The sequence below is a fragment of the Lepisma saccharinum genome, chromosome 24 (genome assembly GCF_977018435.1).
Source record: "Lepisma saccharinum chromosome 24, izLepSacc3.1, whole genome shotgun sequence".
In the NCBI taxonomy this organism is placed as follows: Eukaryota; Metazoa; Arthropoda; class Insecta; order Zygentoma; family Lepismatidae; genus Lepisma; species Lepisma saccharinum.
Genome location: NC_139252.1, coordinates 46,678,978 through 46,694,738, shown reverse-complemented (window position 1 = coordinate 46,694,738; position 15,761 = coordinate 46,678,978). Strand labels below are relative to the sequence as shown.

The 15,761-nt window shown below is 41.1% G+C and overlaps 1 protein-coding gene across 3 annotated transcripts in view; it reads right to left on the bottom strand.

Annotated features, from left to right (window-relative positions):
* The window catches only part of zip (myosin heavy chain 10), a 159,907-nt gene that overhangs the window by 85,993 nt on the left and 58,153 nt on the right, over positions 1–15,761 (bottom strand). For all 3 annotated transcript variants that reach the window (XM_083110829.1, XM_083110830.1, XM_083110831.1), the window contains exon 3: positions 722–852. In XM_083110829.1, coding sequence (XP_082966955.1) covers positions 722–852 — 131 coding nt within the window. The remainder of the gene's footprint in view (positions 1–721; positions 853–15,761) is intronic.

The window sequence follows — 15,761 nt, the reverse complement described above, 5'->3', positions numbered from 1 at the left end:
AGCAGTATTAGATTAAGTACAGTTAAAAGAACCAGACAATGGACAGCCGGCAACACACAATATGCCAGTGGGCCAGGCACCAGAGCCTCGTTAGTATGCAAACATGTAGTTTCTTAGGTGTCCTGCGTAGGAGGGAGAGGCTGACATCCCAGTGCCTTATGAAAAGGCATCCCCTTATACCACCCGTATGGAAGGCTTAAAACTAGTTCAAACTGTTGCAAATATCACAATTCTCTCCCATCCATTTTGGTCATTTTATGTTGCTTTTTTACCTCCCTAGGATAATACAGATGAAGAGGATGATCAGACATTCGCACACCTTACGCAGGATTCAAATGTAGGATTCCTCACTTCCCACAGCCTATTTCCAGCATAACCTTGAACAAAACTTGGGGAAGGAAATATTATAAAGATGTAAAATACTTGCATATTCAACGAATGATGATATAATATGAGCTTCTAAAAAAGCAATCAGAAAGCTACGACGTAAAAGAGGTTCCCAAAGAATAATCACGACTTCCCTGAAAGATATCATTCATTAGATAAATGCTTAATCGCATTATTGATCAGATAAGATATTTTAATACATCCTATGCCTTAACAACTATATAAGAGTAAAAATCTTCAGCTCAGCATGCCGCTTATAATATTCCAATCTCTGCCAACCTGTAAATACCCTCCTACAAAAGTAAATGATCTATTGGAAAGACTGGATGGTTACCGTGTGTGGCGACGAGGAGCTCTTGGGCTTGGAAGCCGCGACGTAGGCCAGGTACTGGATCACCTTCTTCGTGTTCTCCGTCTTCCCTGCTCCGGATTCTCCAGTGCACAGGATGGACTGATCCTCACGATCTGGAAGGCGAAGAAAACCAAGTCACACACAGCCATTTACAGATTTACAGTTCATAGTTGTAGATTTTGCTTGAAAAGTAGTTGCATGCCAAATGCAATAAATATGTAGCACCCTTGGAAGGCTTTAGTTTTCAAAAAAAAGTTACTAAACTTTTACTACGTTAACTTTAGTTACTTTGTACGGTCTGTTCTTTTTTAACTGGCGGTCAGTTTAAAATAAACATTATACAGTTCAAATTCAAAGCAAACCCTTTTACTGTAAAAATTGCCCGGCTGTTCTATTTTTTTAAAATTTTTATTTTTTTTAAGAAGTTTCAGAGGGCACTGTCCCGAGCCAAACTCCGACATCCTTGGGTATATTATTAACGATAAGTAATAGCAATCATTATTGTTATTACATCAATAGTAATTATTATTACATGAAAAGGTAAGTAGAATGGCTTAAAATTGCACACATTCATTATCTGGTTAAGACTACTAAAATTTGTATACTAAAAAATTATCCTACAAAGGAAAATAATGTCAAAACATATAAAAAGACAAATGTGTTTAAGATAGCAGTTCCAGCTGATTTAAAATATTTTAATGCACATTATTATGCATTAATTTTCGTAATCAACACAAAACTGGTTCATCCAAATAGATTCTTTGTACACCGGGAATAAATCAACTTTTATATTATACAATGAAATGCATACAAGTGTTCTGCTTATTTTAGTGGAATAATGCATTTTATTGTCAATACAAAAAGCTAATTTAATTTTAGTGTTAGGCAATTTTTCGGAGAACGTCAGATCCCCTCTAAATACGACCTTGCTAATAAAGACAAGTTGTTCTTATTTTTCGGAATTCGAACTCATTACACCTTCCCGTTAGTTATGTTAATCACTACGTCTCGAAGGTTGGAGCGTCAATATAACTTCAGTGATGTCGAAATAATAGCATGATCACAGCTCCAGTATCGCACAGTGCTATTCTACAACGTCCGTGACTGCGCGGGTGAACTGGATGGAATTTCACTGCCATTCAACAAGGCCACACAGGTTGCATTTATTTTGTTCTGCGTGCGAGTTACGGTCTTCAGGCTTACAATTGAGAGTTAAATCTCTCGGGTTATTCACATCACATAAATTCACAGGAGGTCTGACACAGCCACCCACCGACGAGGTTGATTAACATACATTATTCTTTTCCACAAGGTCAGCGGCAAACGCCTGGAGTGCGAGTAATTGGACAATTCTTCTTTTTATAAAAGGGATATTTGGCTGCGTTTGAAAAAGAGATTGGTTGCTAATTGCCACAGGATGAACTTCACCCACGAACTTATAATTTCCTTATGTTTGAAGGAATAGAACTTTATTCCAACTTGGAATCTTCTATTTCTTTGCTGGGGCTCCCTGGTGGTAACGTCGCCGCCTTGTTCAATATTCCGTGGAGGCACATAGTGAGTGGTTCGGATCCCACTTTAAAAATGTAGGCCCAGTCCCGATTAGCATTTCTGTGCATAAAGTGGACTTAAAAGCAAACAAACCAAACGTTTCCTTTACTCTATTCAAACTGATCCTAATTTTGTTTATCTTATGTGTGTCGCCATGAAATTGTTTATTTCTTCACGAAAATGATGTGGTCCAAAAGCGGAAAATTTAGAAAATAAGAGATTTCTATAATATACTATTAAAATGTGGTCCAGGCAAATTAAAGTCACTTTGCTTCCTCATTACATTAATCGCACGACGACGAATATAATAAAATAAATACAAACAGTAAGCTTTATGGAAGGAGTTTTCACATGGAAGTAACATTTCGAAGTAAATTCGGCCTACAGTGTCCAGGTCCACATTCAAACCTTGCGTAATCTAATGATTTATAACCTTGCCAGCAAGGCATACGGGTAAGGCAACTATAAACCACAGATCCAGTCCCGAATATACCACGTCCACAGAGTAAGCTTAAGCTATTGTTTCTGGGCAGGACTAAGGGACTGACTGGACTTCCCCTTATTAGCACTTCTTGCACTCCAAGCCCAAAAAATTGATTATCTTTGGTTTGTGGCGTTTATTTACCACAAGCAAATATATTTTCTCACAGAATTAGTGAATATTCACATGTAAAACCATTGTGCATACATCTGAATTTTTAAGGTCCCCTTTATGCGCAGATGGGCTAATCGGGACTTGACCTATAGTTTAAAGTGGGATCGAAACCATTGCGCAATGTGGCTCCACCAGTATCGAACCCTGGACCCCTTCACTACAAGCATGGGCGTTCGGAAGGGGGGCAAGGGGGGCCGTGCCCCCCCCCCCCGAAAATGAAAGTCAACCAAAAATTATATATTTCACACATATAATTTCATTTCAGCCACAATAATATGTGTTAATTAATGCACAAACATGATAAATTCAAATTTAAGCAATGTTTTTTGAGGGAACATTGGGGAAAATGTGGCTTATTTGCCCCCCTGGAACAAAATACCTTCCTTGACCCTCCCTGGAAAAAATCCTGCTGACGTCCATGACTACAAGGCGACAACGTTCCCACTACGACATCGGGGAGGCCCAAATATGCAAATATAAGGCTATAATTTTTCATTAAAATAGTAAATATATATCGGTCATGCTGTTTATTGAATAAAGGAGGAAAGTAGGATGACTATAGCAAATAGATGGTAGGGTGGGGGAGAGCAGGTGCCAAAAATCCACCTTATGTCGAGTGAAAATTTTATCTTGAGCAGCTCCTGGAGGTTCAATGATTTTTCGAGTCCAGTACAATTCGAGGGACATTTTAACCCCAATAACCCTCTTAAACACACCAATGTAAACTGTCACTGTTAAATAAATACTGTTAATGCAACTAGTGCACCATGAGAAAAAAGCTAGTCGCAAAAGCTGTTACTCGCGCCAACATTAAAGCCGCAAACCCGACAGAGGCATACGGGAACATCTGGAACAGATTCCCCTCACGTTCCAGACGAGATCACGCTGAGATATAGACACTTTGCAGAACCTCTGCGTGTTTCTCGGCTTTCCAAATTAGGCAGCAGCGCTTCTTGCATTGTGCCTTGTATGGACTCGCACTTGGCAAGGAACCGGGAGCAGGTCGGGGAGTGTTCCGTGGCAATAAATGGTAGTTAACACAACGTCTTGGTTCTCCTCGACATGGACACAAGACCGCTAACAACGTCCATTCTAATAAAAAGTAGAACCTACTCTGTATTTTATTATTATTCCTCTTTTCACTTATTATGTTTTCAACATGAGTCATCAACATCAGAAGACACCAGCGTCTTAGGATTATTCTGATGCTGAAATTCCTGAACAACACTGTTCAGGAACGACGTCCAAGTATACGACGATGATATAAAGATAATAACGAACCCTATGAAGACCTAGATAGCTAAGTTTCTGAAACGTCAAAAAATAAAAACAGTGCTTGCACATTCAGCATGTTGGAGACACGTCTAGTGGTTTCCTATATCAGCGAGTTTCCTAGAAGTAAAATCCGTCAACAAGGATTCTAATTCTCTATTAATACTTTTTATATTACTTTAAAACAGTATCATGTGTTCACTTCAAATGAAAATGATTACATTAGCCGAAATTGATGTCTATCCTACAATACTACAAGCTTTTCATTATCTTACTCCATTCTTAACCAATGTTTTGGTCGAAGTTTCTAAAGTTCGGTTAGACCTCTTGCAGACTTCAGCGAAGCAATTTCGAAATTTCCTCTACTTTTGAAGACCGTTACGTATATTGTTTCAAAAAGTGAAAAACTACATAATATGCTTAGAATCAATCCCTTCTGGAGAATTCTCGCGAATGCTGGTGTCGTTTGGTCTCGCTGTTGTCCTGATATTCGCTACAGTTTCATTGCAACGTAAGGCTATTAAACTACTGCGAATGTCTACACTATGGAGACAAGCGAAAGCTATGCATGGAAAGAACAGTATGACTGCTCTAAGCAAATGTAATTCTTTCAGGTTTTGGAATATCATTGCGGTATTTCGAAAACTAGAAAATTTTGAAAATACATTCGCTGGTGACAAAAGGTCCAGTCGAACCTTAAGTCCACTTACTGCACAGATAGGCTACTCGGGACTGGACCTACAGATCAAAGTGGGATACGAACCACCACGATGCCTCGCAGGTATCGAACCAGGGATCTATTGATAATACGGGACGACGTTGCCATTGTGCGATCGGGTAGGCAGGCCCTTTAATCCTAGCAGTGTAGCCACACAACGTGTAAATCTCGATCAGAGCTTGAATCAAGAAACCACACTAATATATAAAGAACAATGGAGTATTTAGTCCCCTTCGTGTGGCGGTATAGGTCAAAATCTGTGATAGAAAACACATTGCAGGCTCAACATGAAGTAAACAAAGTCGTCAATAAACGAGAGAACTTCATGGCAACCCACAATCGCCACTAGGTTGGCAAGAGAAAATCAACTCTAGCACTCGCATAAAGCAATGGGGCGCTGGAAAAACTGAACGTCTGACGGCGCTCTACAGTTAGAATGTCAGCAAAAATCTGACTTGTGTCATCAGCGGGTAAAGGAAAATTTTGCTGAAAGTCTGGCGGTCGGTGAACAAAATCAGCATTTCAAGTTCTGCTGACGTCAAAAGAGTGGTCGCTGGCCTGGACCAAGTTTGGCGGCGGCGGAGAGCGGCCGCCCACCAAACAAGGAATGGCTCCACGCGGATCCTGCTCAAGCACCCGCACGCCCCCCTTTCCCAACGCACACAAAGATCCAATTTATTCCGATAACCGCTATCTACGTTCTGTGTCTGGTTTTGTGCGAAAGCAAAAGGCTTCGTTCAAGACTTGAGAGCTGGTCAGCACTTCGACCAATTCCCATCAACCACACCATTCTTAGCATGCATGAAATTAACGACCAATCGGAACGAAGAGATTCTTCTCATATGACCACTTAATCTACTCTCCAACAAATAATTTTTTGATGGATTCTGCTGACAACTCAACTTCAAGAAAGCCGAAGAATCTCTGTTCAGAAGAAATGATTGGATCTTACGATAAAACCATGTCACGATACGTACTATCACCCTCGTTTTCAAACACGAGCAAAGCAGGTCTATAAATTCAAACTAGAACAAAAATTCATCTATATTGCCTCAATTTTCATTTTAAAATGTACAATACACTTTACTCTGGCACAAGGTGCAGGCTAGCGTGGCTGTGGCGACTTGAACCAGATGGAGTGTTTCGTGTTAATCCCTCTACTTATAGCCTTGTTTGCGCTGACCGTGTCATCACAATCTAGATTTGTACCACGGGAGTAATATTGTCCCTGTACTGTTTGCCTACACACACGCACGGATCAGTTGGATATTTGCGCTATGATATTCCAAAATCTGAAGAATTACATATGCAGAATTCCTTCTAGAGCAATCACGTTAATCTTCATGTAGCTTGCTGTTGCCTAGATATTCTCAATAGTTTTGTGGCTACGTAAGTCTAGCAAACTATTGATCATATCTAGACAGAGCAGAGAAAGCCACCGACGCAAAGTTTCACGTGAATGCTCTAGAAGGAAATCTAAGCAGTTTTTCGAAAGTAGAGGAATTTATGCACCTATAGATCCATAGCTTCGTAGCATGCTACGCTGACCAATTCCCACGGAAGTTGGCTTTAGTCGAAATAAAACAAAACGAATTACGAAATAAGGTTACGTGAGAGTATCTACGCGAGAGAAGGTGGGAGAGAGAGAATACAGGGTGTTTCATAATGGACTTTACAACTTTGTAATTATATATACTTTTTTTTTCACACAACTCACAGAGCTGCTTTTGGTGTCATTTTATAGCAAAATACATCAAGTTTTGACTCACGTAGTAGCTTAGTTCCGCATCACACCACCGCTAGTGCTAGCGACAGTTGTACCACCAATGGTTTCCAGTGAGTGTTTTAAGAGTTTGCAAATTCATTTCCAGCAAGATGGCGCACCGCCACACTACCTCAATGACGTCCGGGTTTTCCTCAATAACCGCTTTCCACATCAGTAGATAAGTCGAGTTGGGTCGATTGCATGGACATCTCGTTCACCAGACCTGACACCTCTTGATTTTTACTTCTGGGGATTTATCAAGGATAAAGTTTTCAGACCACCCCTACCTGCTACACTCGCTGATCTTAGAGCAAGAATCTACGCTGCAGTTGAGGAAGTTGCGCCTGACAAGCGGGTTTGGCAAGAAATCTACTTCAGATGGGATGTCTTCCAAATCACCAATGGAAGTCACATTAAACCTTACTAACTTACAGGGTAAAAACTTGATGTATTTTGCTACAAAATGACACCAAAACCAGCTCTGCGAGCCGTGTGAATACATTTATTAATTACAAAGTTGTAAAGTCCTTCATGAAACACCCTGTATAACATGGATCGATTGAATACGGATTGAAATAAAAATTGTGTGCGCGCCAGCACTTTGGCCACATGTATTCGTCACGTTAAACGGGGCCAACCATTTACTGTGAATAAAATCAACGTGAGTCTACGAACTATAATATCCATACCCAGGTTGAATATCTGAAAGGGGTGCTCAGCACACAGGGCAACTGACAACCTCACACTGGCTGCAGGTCCAGACACCAGAGCTTCGTAGAATGAACAAATGTAATTTCCTCACCCCGGAAGGGTCATGAAATTGACATGAAAACTGATACATTTTATGTGGAAATAGATGGCAGGAGTGAATTGTTTGGTCTTCATTAATGGTGGGTGGAGTTGCATTGGTTGAAGGTTGATCGATCGATTTAAATAACTTGGCTGGATACCGTCCAAGGTATTGGTTAAAGGTGCCGTCCTAGCATCCACATGAAGTATGCAAGCCTCATGATCAAAACAAATCATTCGCTCTCACTGACACTTTAAGTGCTGGCTTCTGATATGAACGAAAGTACGAGCTTTTGTAGACGATTCGTCCAATACAATGGACAAAAAGTATGCCGGTAAATGCATGTGGAAACCTGCGGATGTTCTTTGGTTGGGCATTGGCTCTGGTATCTTTCGAGACCGAAATAAAAGCAAGCTTGAGAAAAACAAGCCGAACAAACGATGAGTAACAATAATTTACTCAGATCTTGATTGAGAAATCTTCGAAATTCAGCAGAGATGAAGAAATATAACTTTTCTGTGCATACAGACGTTTCAAAACCCTTTCAAGAAAACCCAAGCTAACATGTTGAGGCTGGATATGCTGTTCCACAACTTCCGTTCCAAGAGAAAAGCAGACAGCGTAGGCTTAGGCATAGACGTCAAACGACCACGCGTTGAGATAAATCTTCCTAGAACCCGCGTCTATGCAGATAATCCTGAAATAACAGTCCTCCTCTTTAAGAGAAACTCCTGTTGCCTTCTATAGTTTCATCGTAAGCTCCTGGATCACAGTACATATTAAGGAACACTTTTAATTTATTACCTGCATAGTTGTTCCGTCGTTCAATCCCATTAATAATACGTTACTTTTTTTCTTGCAAGGAGAGGCTACGGTTTGGGAAATTCAGTTTGGAAAGGGACATCGCGTAGTGGTAGGGTACCCCTATACTTGCCCTTTATATGCGCACTGGCCAGTCATTTCCGAGAAAAAGAGCTTCAAAGTTTCGAAGCTTTCCAAGCGCGCTTCATGAGGCAATGATATTGTCAGACTGCAAAGTGGCCCGATGATAGTGTATCAGTTTTACGCGTCAAAGATTCTGGGTTCGATTATCTCTGCTTTTTTCTATTTTTAACTGTAGCAACTAAGGAGAAAGGAAGAAGAGGGGAGAGAGAGAGAGAGAGGGAGAGAGAGAGAGGGAGAGAGAGAGAGGGAGAGAGAGAGAGGGAGAGAGAGGGGGGGAGAGAGAGAGGGAGAGAGAGAGAGGGGGGAGAGAGAGAGGGAGAGAGAGAGAGGGGGGAGAGAGAGGGGGAGAGAGAGGGGGGAGAGAGAGGGGGGAGAGAGGGGGGAGAGAGAGGGGGGAGAGAGAGGGGGGAGAGAGAGGGGGGAGAGGGGGAGAGAGAGGGGGAGAGGGAGAGAGGAGAAGAAGAAGAAGAAGAAGAATGAATGAGGAAGAATAAAATACCTACTTACTGAATTTTATTTAATTTATTTAAATATTAAGTAAAATATTTTTGGGGGGAAATGCTCTTTTTAAATATTTCTTTTTTAATTGTATTTATGAAAATATTTTTTCACAATGCACGCTGTGGTTCAGTCGGTAGGGCGTCTGACTGCCACGCGGGAGACCCAAGTTCGATTCCCGATGGGTGATCTAAGGTCGGAATTTTTCCGGCCTTGTTCCCGCATAAAGTGACTCTGGCAAATCAATGAGTACCTGGTGGCAACCCTGGGGGGGTTAAAGGCAGACGGAGCGTGGTGCTGATCGCATCACCACCAAAATGGCCGAGATCGAGAATGTGTGGGGCCCTAAAATGCCTTCATGGCATGGTGCTACATGCACGGAGAACTTTACCTTACCTACCTCCCACCCCAATCAAAGTACGCTGGTACAATTTTTGCACCTGAACCTTCAGTGTAACCAGTCTAGTACAGGTAGTTTCTTCAGTATTGAACAAGCCCATCGACACACTCCCCGCTAATCAATTTTCAATGCACAGCTTTAGATTTAAGCATAACGAATCCGTGCATTCTATCCGAACACGTTCAAAGCCACCTTCCGCAAAATAACTCATTGTGTTGGCCGCCGCTTCGCTGACTTCCCATTCGAGATGCAGTCCATTTCACGAGAACAGCAGAAACGCAGCTCGCAGGATTCCGCATGTGTGTTGCACAGGGCACGTGACCGACCATTCAACGCATTTTCCGCTTCCAATTTCAGGATGTAGAACTTCCTGCTCGGAAAGCAAGCTAGAGCAGCTCTAACAGTGCTTGGGTTCCACTCATTTAGCATGCATATAAAGTCCGATAATAATTTCCTTTAAAAAATCTTCATATTGTACAGGGACACCACACATTTTCTTTACAACTTTGTTCCTTTATTACGGACACCCTTTACCATGTAAGTTCATGGTGTTTTTGTGTAATAAAGTATTAATATCAAAGCTTGTTAGTTTCAGGTGCCCCATTGACGTAGCAGGCTGTTTTATGAAAATGTAGTCCCGTAAGAGGAAGCTAAGTGTGTCGCTGGGTTCATCCAACAGGGACTGTCTCAGACAGACAGAACTGACTAGTTTTCGTTCGCTTGCTCCACAGACTCCTGGGACAGTGCATAATTTATGATATCGGGAAGTATCGGTTTCTCCGAGGAACAGTTTTTGTTTTGGAACGAGGTTCTGGAAAGACCCTAAACTTCCCTCCCTCACAGACCTTTCCCGGGGGCGAGTTGGAAGGAGAGGTCTGTGCGCTGTATAATGAAGGAGGGAGAGAAACTTAACATTACGCTTATGGGAGTATTATTTCACTTGTTCTCTTGGGAATATCAAACTTTCGATGGCGTAGAAAAACACATGAACGAAAAGAGGACAGATTGAAGATTTTGTTTGTGGTGGGGAAAAGTCGAAACTTCCATTTGATTAGCCGTAACTTGAACTTGCTTCTCCATAACGAATACACGGGATTCTGTAAACACTTATATTATTTTACAGTCCGTATCTAGCTTAATAATGAACATAAATAGGAGAAATTAATACGCTCTTGTACAATGGGATATTTTCAGTAGCATTGCCCATTCCGACGTTGTTGACACCTGGTGCGAAACTGTCACTCATCCCTTAATGTTGGAGAAAGATTGCGACCCTTTAGTCAATCAACGATCAAGGATGTTACTTGAATTTTGATTTATTCTCTTTCCTGTCTCGTAGGCTAATTGTGAGGTTGGGGACAAATGGTTAGAAGAAAAAGTACAAACACAAAGTGGTGCCCGTTGTCTTTCCGGGACTGTTACTGAACTTTCGGAAACTGGTTAGGATAAAGTAAACGGGCGCGTGACTGGAAAACGGCCGCCACTGTCATCAAAGCAAAAGTATAACTTCTGTGTAATTATACCATCACTCGACCTAGCAATCGACGCTTTAACGGCGAAAATAAAGGGGACGAGTTCAACAAACAAGGGCGTGATGAAGACTAAATTACTCAAGCAAAGGGGGGAAGGGATCCTAAAACATTGTGACGAAAGCAGAATAGAGATTCGTAGAGGTGGAGCTGCGAAAACATTCCACGATCCCTTCGGAGCATGCAAATGACAGGCCCCGCCTTGGTGTCATCTGGGCCGTTGTATGGCAGTAAATAACGACCCATCGAAATCCCTCCCTCCAGAAGAAGCAATTAATTTATATGCCGTGAAGACGCGCGGCAGTCATCCGTTAACACCGAGAATGACGACGAAGAAGCTTGTGGAATGCAACATCGCGACCTGTTAATAGACCCGTTCACTGTCGATGAACTCCAGAAGCTCATTTGGAGCAACTGGCACCGCGACGTTGCTTCTCGCCAACCGAGGAATGCGTCATTGGTCATTTTCGACATATTTATGGCCACCTCAAGCTCTCCCAGTTTACATTAAGTGTCGGCGACACTCTTGCTAGGGGATGCCGAGTACAGTTTGATCAACCTCATAAAATATCTGGATTTGGAGCGCCAGCCTACAATGCACAGGCGACGGGCTGGTGCATCATCACCGGTGTTCACCAAAGCTTTCACCAGCCGCGCTTTCCAGAATTTACCAGCGTGCATCAGACCGGTGAACCAAAAATCAAAGCTTCATACTGAAACAAATGAAGACTTCAATCGGAAAGCACGCGAATATTCGCGTTTATTAAGAGAAAAAGACACTGGTAGTGACAAAATCACAGAAAAATATTTATATATTTTCACTTACCGACATCTTATTTTGCATGTGCATTGCGAATTTGTGGTATCGTTGTAAAAATATCGAATATTGCGAATGAAGGCGTTCCTTTATGTTGCAGAAGAACACGGACGCATCAGCATACTTTATTTCACTTTGCATAGAAGTGAAGGAGCAGTACTATTTAAAATGTAGACAGTTTATACCTGCACCCAATTATTAACCCTCAGTGCAACAAAATCGGCGTGTCATTCCGTACTATCATGTATTAGGAAAAGTTACAAAGCAGACGATGCCATTGTTTAACCTGGAGAAAGTTATGGTGGGCACCGGTGAAATACTAAACGCCAAGGGTGCATCAGCATTGCACCAGCCCGTGCACCGGGGGATTCTGGAAAGCGCCCAAGTTAAACCATGATCATATTTTGCACCGGTGCATCGAAAATGAGTCGTCTGCTTCGAAACTTGTTCTGATTTATGATATCCATTCTGTAAGCAATAGTACGGAATGTCACGTCGATTTTGCCACATTGGAGACGAATAAACTGGATTCAGGCATATACTGTCCACATCTTCAAATGGCATTTCTCCTTCACTTGAATGCAAAATTAAATAAAGATCTTTGTTCGTCAAACCATGCGTCTGGCTTCTGCTGCAACGTGAACGTAACCCTCCCTACGCATTTGAGGTGAACATGTCAAATGAGATATCGCTATGTAAAAATATATTCATAAAAATATTTTAAGATTTCGTCACTATTACACACTTTCCCCTTAAAAACGCGAATATGCACACGCTTCCCGAATCTAGTATTCATTTGTTTCAGCTAGAAGCTTTCCAGATTTCACCGAGACGCCCACTATGCAACGTCAGTAGATAGGTGTGCGTCGGAGTGCGCCGTTGTCTACTACACCTGCGCTAACAAACCTTTCCTGCGGTGCAAGCTGTTTGACTCTCACTAAACGTGTGCGAAAAAAAATCAAATGAAATTATGACTCAACACCTCTCGAAATCACATTGTCAGTACCAACTGCTTCTGCATACTTCATTTGAAATATAATTAATTACAAGACCTTCAAAGAGTAGGCCTGGATGCCAAATATTTGCATCTTATTCAGATAATAAATCAAACAATACAATTTTCATTAGTTGTTAATTGTAAGATATATATATGCGTGGAAGGTGAGTGTCTGGGGGACAGAGGATCAAATGATGTAATGTACTGTGACTGAGAAAAGTGTTCATACTTCATTTTATTAATAGTCCAAGGTCTCTCACACTGTAGACGTAATAATGGATAGTGTAGCACACATGATGTCTTCAACCCAAATATTAAATATCGTCTTAAAACTTTCTATTTAAGTTATTACATAAACACAAAACTTATTTTGTTATTTAGTGCAGTCGATTGTTCCTTTTACTCGTATTAGTTGCAACTGGAACAGTAGAGTATTGTGGAATCAGAAACGCACTGAAATTCCCACCCTTTATGGTATAAGTTTTTATTACCCATCGAGTTTTACCATTCCTTCGGTTGTCTTCCATTAATTGTATATAAATTGTAGGGATTTTAGCAAGTGTTTTAATTATTCCATAACAAAGATAAACTTTCACTGGCTGGTTTTGCCACTTTGTAAAATAATACACTGAAAATTACGCACATTAATACTTTCAGGCCGCGAACAGAAAATAAAAACACTTTCAGGCAGCAAACGTGAAATTCGAATAGTATATGTATAATAATTATTTTTCAGGATTACTTTTCTCAAAGTATTTTAGTAAACTGGAATTAAGAATGCATGCACTGCTAAAAATAAACGAATGACTAACTTCCCCAATATTTACCCAAACTAATTTTAAACTAAGTTCCTCTACGTCTGTTGTTACACAAATTCCACGCGTAATTGGACCTCTCTCGTCTCGCTAATTAACTGCACCAATTGATATGAGGTGGCATTTAAATCTACAGCGCTCGAAGCTCCCGACAAAGCGAGGGCCAAACAGCCCATTCGGGCAATGCATCAACCGGCGGAGAAGAATGCAAACATGCAGCACCTGTGTGAAAACGACAGCGAAATGGGATTTTCTGAAAGCCTCCTCTACGGGAACTACCGTCTGGATTCAAATTCGCTACCTGGACACGACCTTCAAATCTGCCTGGTGCGACTTTCCAATAAGGTGCCATATCCATTGCTGGTAACTAGGGCTCTGAAATTGATGAAAAACTCATTTTTTTCTGGGCCTTGAAGACAATCCTAAACCTGATAGCAGTCCATTTTACTTCAGTTAGAACCAGAAAACATTTTTTTGAAAATCATTTTCGAGTTTATTTTTGCTGCTTTTCTGTTCTTCTGTGAATTTTAAATGCATTTGCTAGCATAAATTACATATTTAAATTCCCTAAAATGGTATTTTTAGCAAGTACGCCACTAATCGTAAATGTGATCAATGCAAAAACACCGAAACCTTTGGCAATGCATTAAAAAATTGTGGTAAATTTATTTTTCCTCCGGTATTTGAAGCGAAACTGAAATTTCTGCATCGCCTAATTTACGCTGAAAGGGAAATATGGAAAACTTGTAACAGACCCAAGCCGTGAAGCTTCCCTGGCGCCGAATGATGAATAGATTCTGTTAGGCTATCAATCAGGTGACTCCTGGAGAATTTTCCAAGCTTTCAGGGTCAATTCTACCCTGAAGATGAGAATGGCGTTCGAAAGCATGAAAACTTCTCCACAATTCACCTTTTCCATAGTCAGAGAGAATCTATTCATCATTGTATCAGACGTTCTCTGTTACACATAATGATCAACGTAAACACCAACAACTGTGGAACACGTGTTTAACAAGAACAGAAAATGAAAGATGAAGTTTATATATATAGAAAGTAATCTAATTACAAAATGAAAAATGATACATAACGGTAATATGTCCAATATAGCTTTAGATTAGGTTTAGTCACATTAGCTCGTAGCTACAGACATATAATACACATAAATAAATTATGCATGCACTGTGTATGTAAACAAACTCCATAACTGCCTCTTTCTCTACTAGCTTGTAAAAAAAACAAATTCAAGTTACATTCTTAATAAATGAATTAGGATGCACACAAAACCTAAACCCAGGTAACACATTAAAGAAATACCAAATTTTAATAATTTTAAATAGCTTTCTCCCTTCCATCTTGATTAAGCGAGACTGGAATTCCTCTTTCGCCTAAAATGGCGGACAGGTGTCAAATATGATAATATTTTACTGAAAAGGCATTGGGCGAAACGAAAGTCGACCAAACCATGTAAAATTAAGAAGAAAGATTTCGAAGTATTCCAAATCCAGTGTAAAAATATTTGCAGAATCCAAACCAGATTTATATAACAAAAAGTTGATTTTTCCATATATATAAAAAGAGAGTAAATTTCCCAGACTTCTCCAGTTTTTCAGACTGGTAGGCACCTCCCGTTCCTGGTACACATGACGCACGTGCCTTGTTCACGTGTGGACCAATGTATGACATCATAAGCAGAAAGCTTAATTCATAAGCTTTGGGCAAGTGTCCTCCCCTACAGACTCCCTCTTCGGACCGTTCCTAACCTTTTGCTAGGTTAAATAAGAAAAAAATCAGCAGTTGCGCCAAAATAAAGCGAATACTTCGGAAATTACGCAGCAGACAAATTTACCGCCGCCCATTGCCAGGAAACCGGGGGATTTGACAATGACGAACACTTCATTTCTACGCCCAATCCACTCGGGAGGGATTTAGTAACGTTCCACAGCTCGCTTCCATCAACGCAGAAGCATCTGTTGGGCATTTCTTTCCCCCACCGGAGAGGACAGTCCCCGCGCAGAACGCCCAGAATCGCAATGCCAGGAATTTGGCAAACCCCGGCCGTCGAGGGGAGAGCGTTAGCCTCGAGTTTACCAGCAGCACGCGCAACGTCCGGCTATTTTGAACGCCGGGTGAATTGTTTTTAAGTGGTGGGAACACCAACGGGTTTTGTTAAGTTTAAAGCGAAGCATGTCCTCGTAAACAGAGCGGCGATGGAAAAACAAAGCGGACATTCACGGATATGGCGTTCGAAATTGCCAGCAATGTAATTTCTC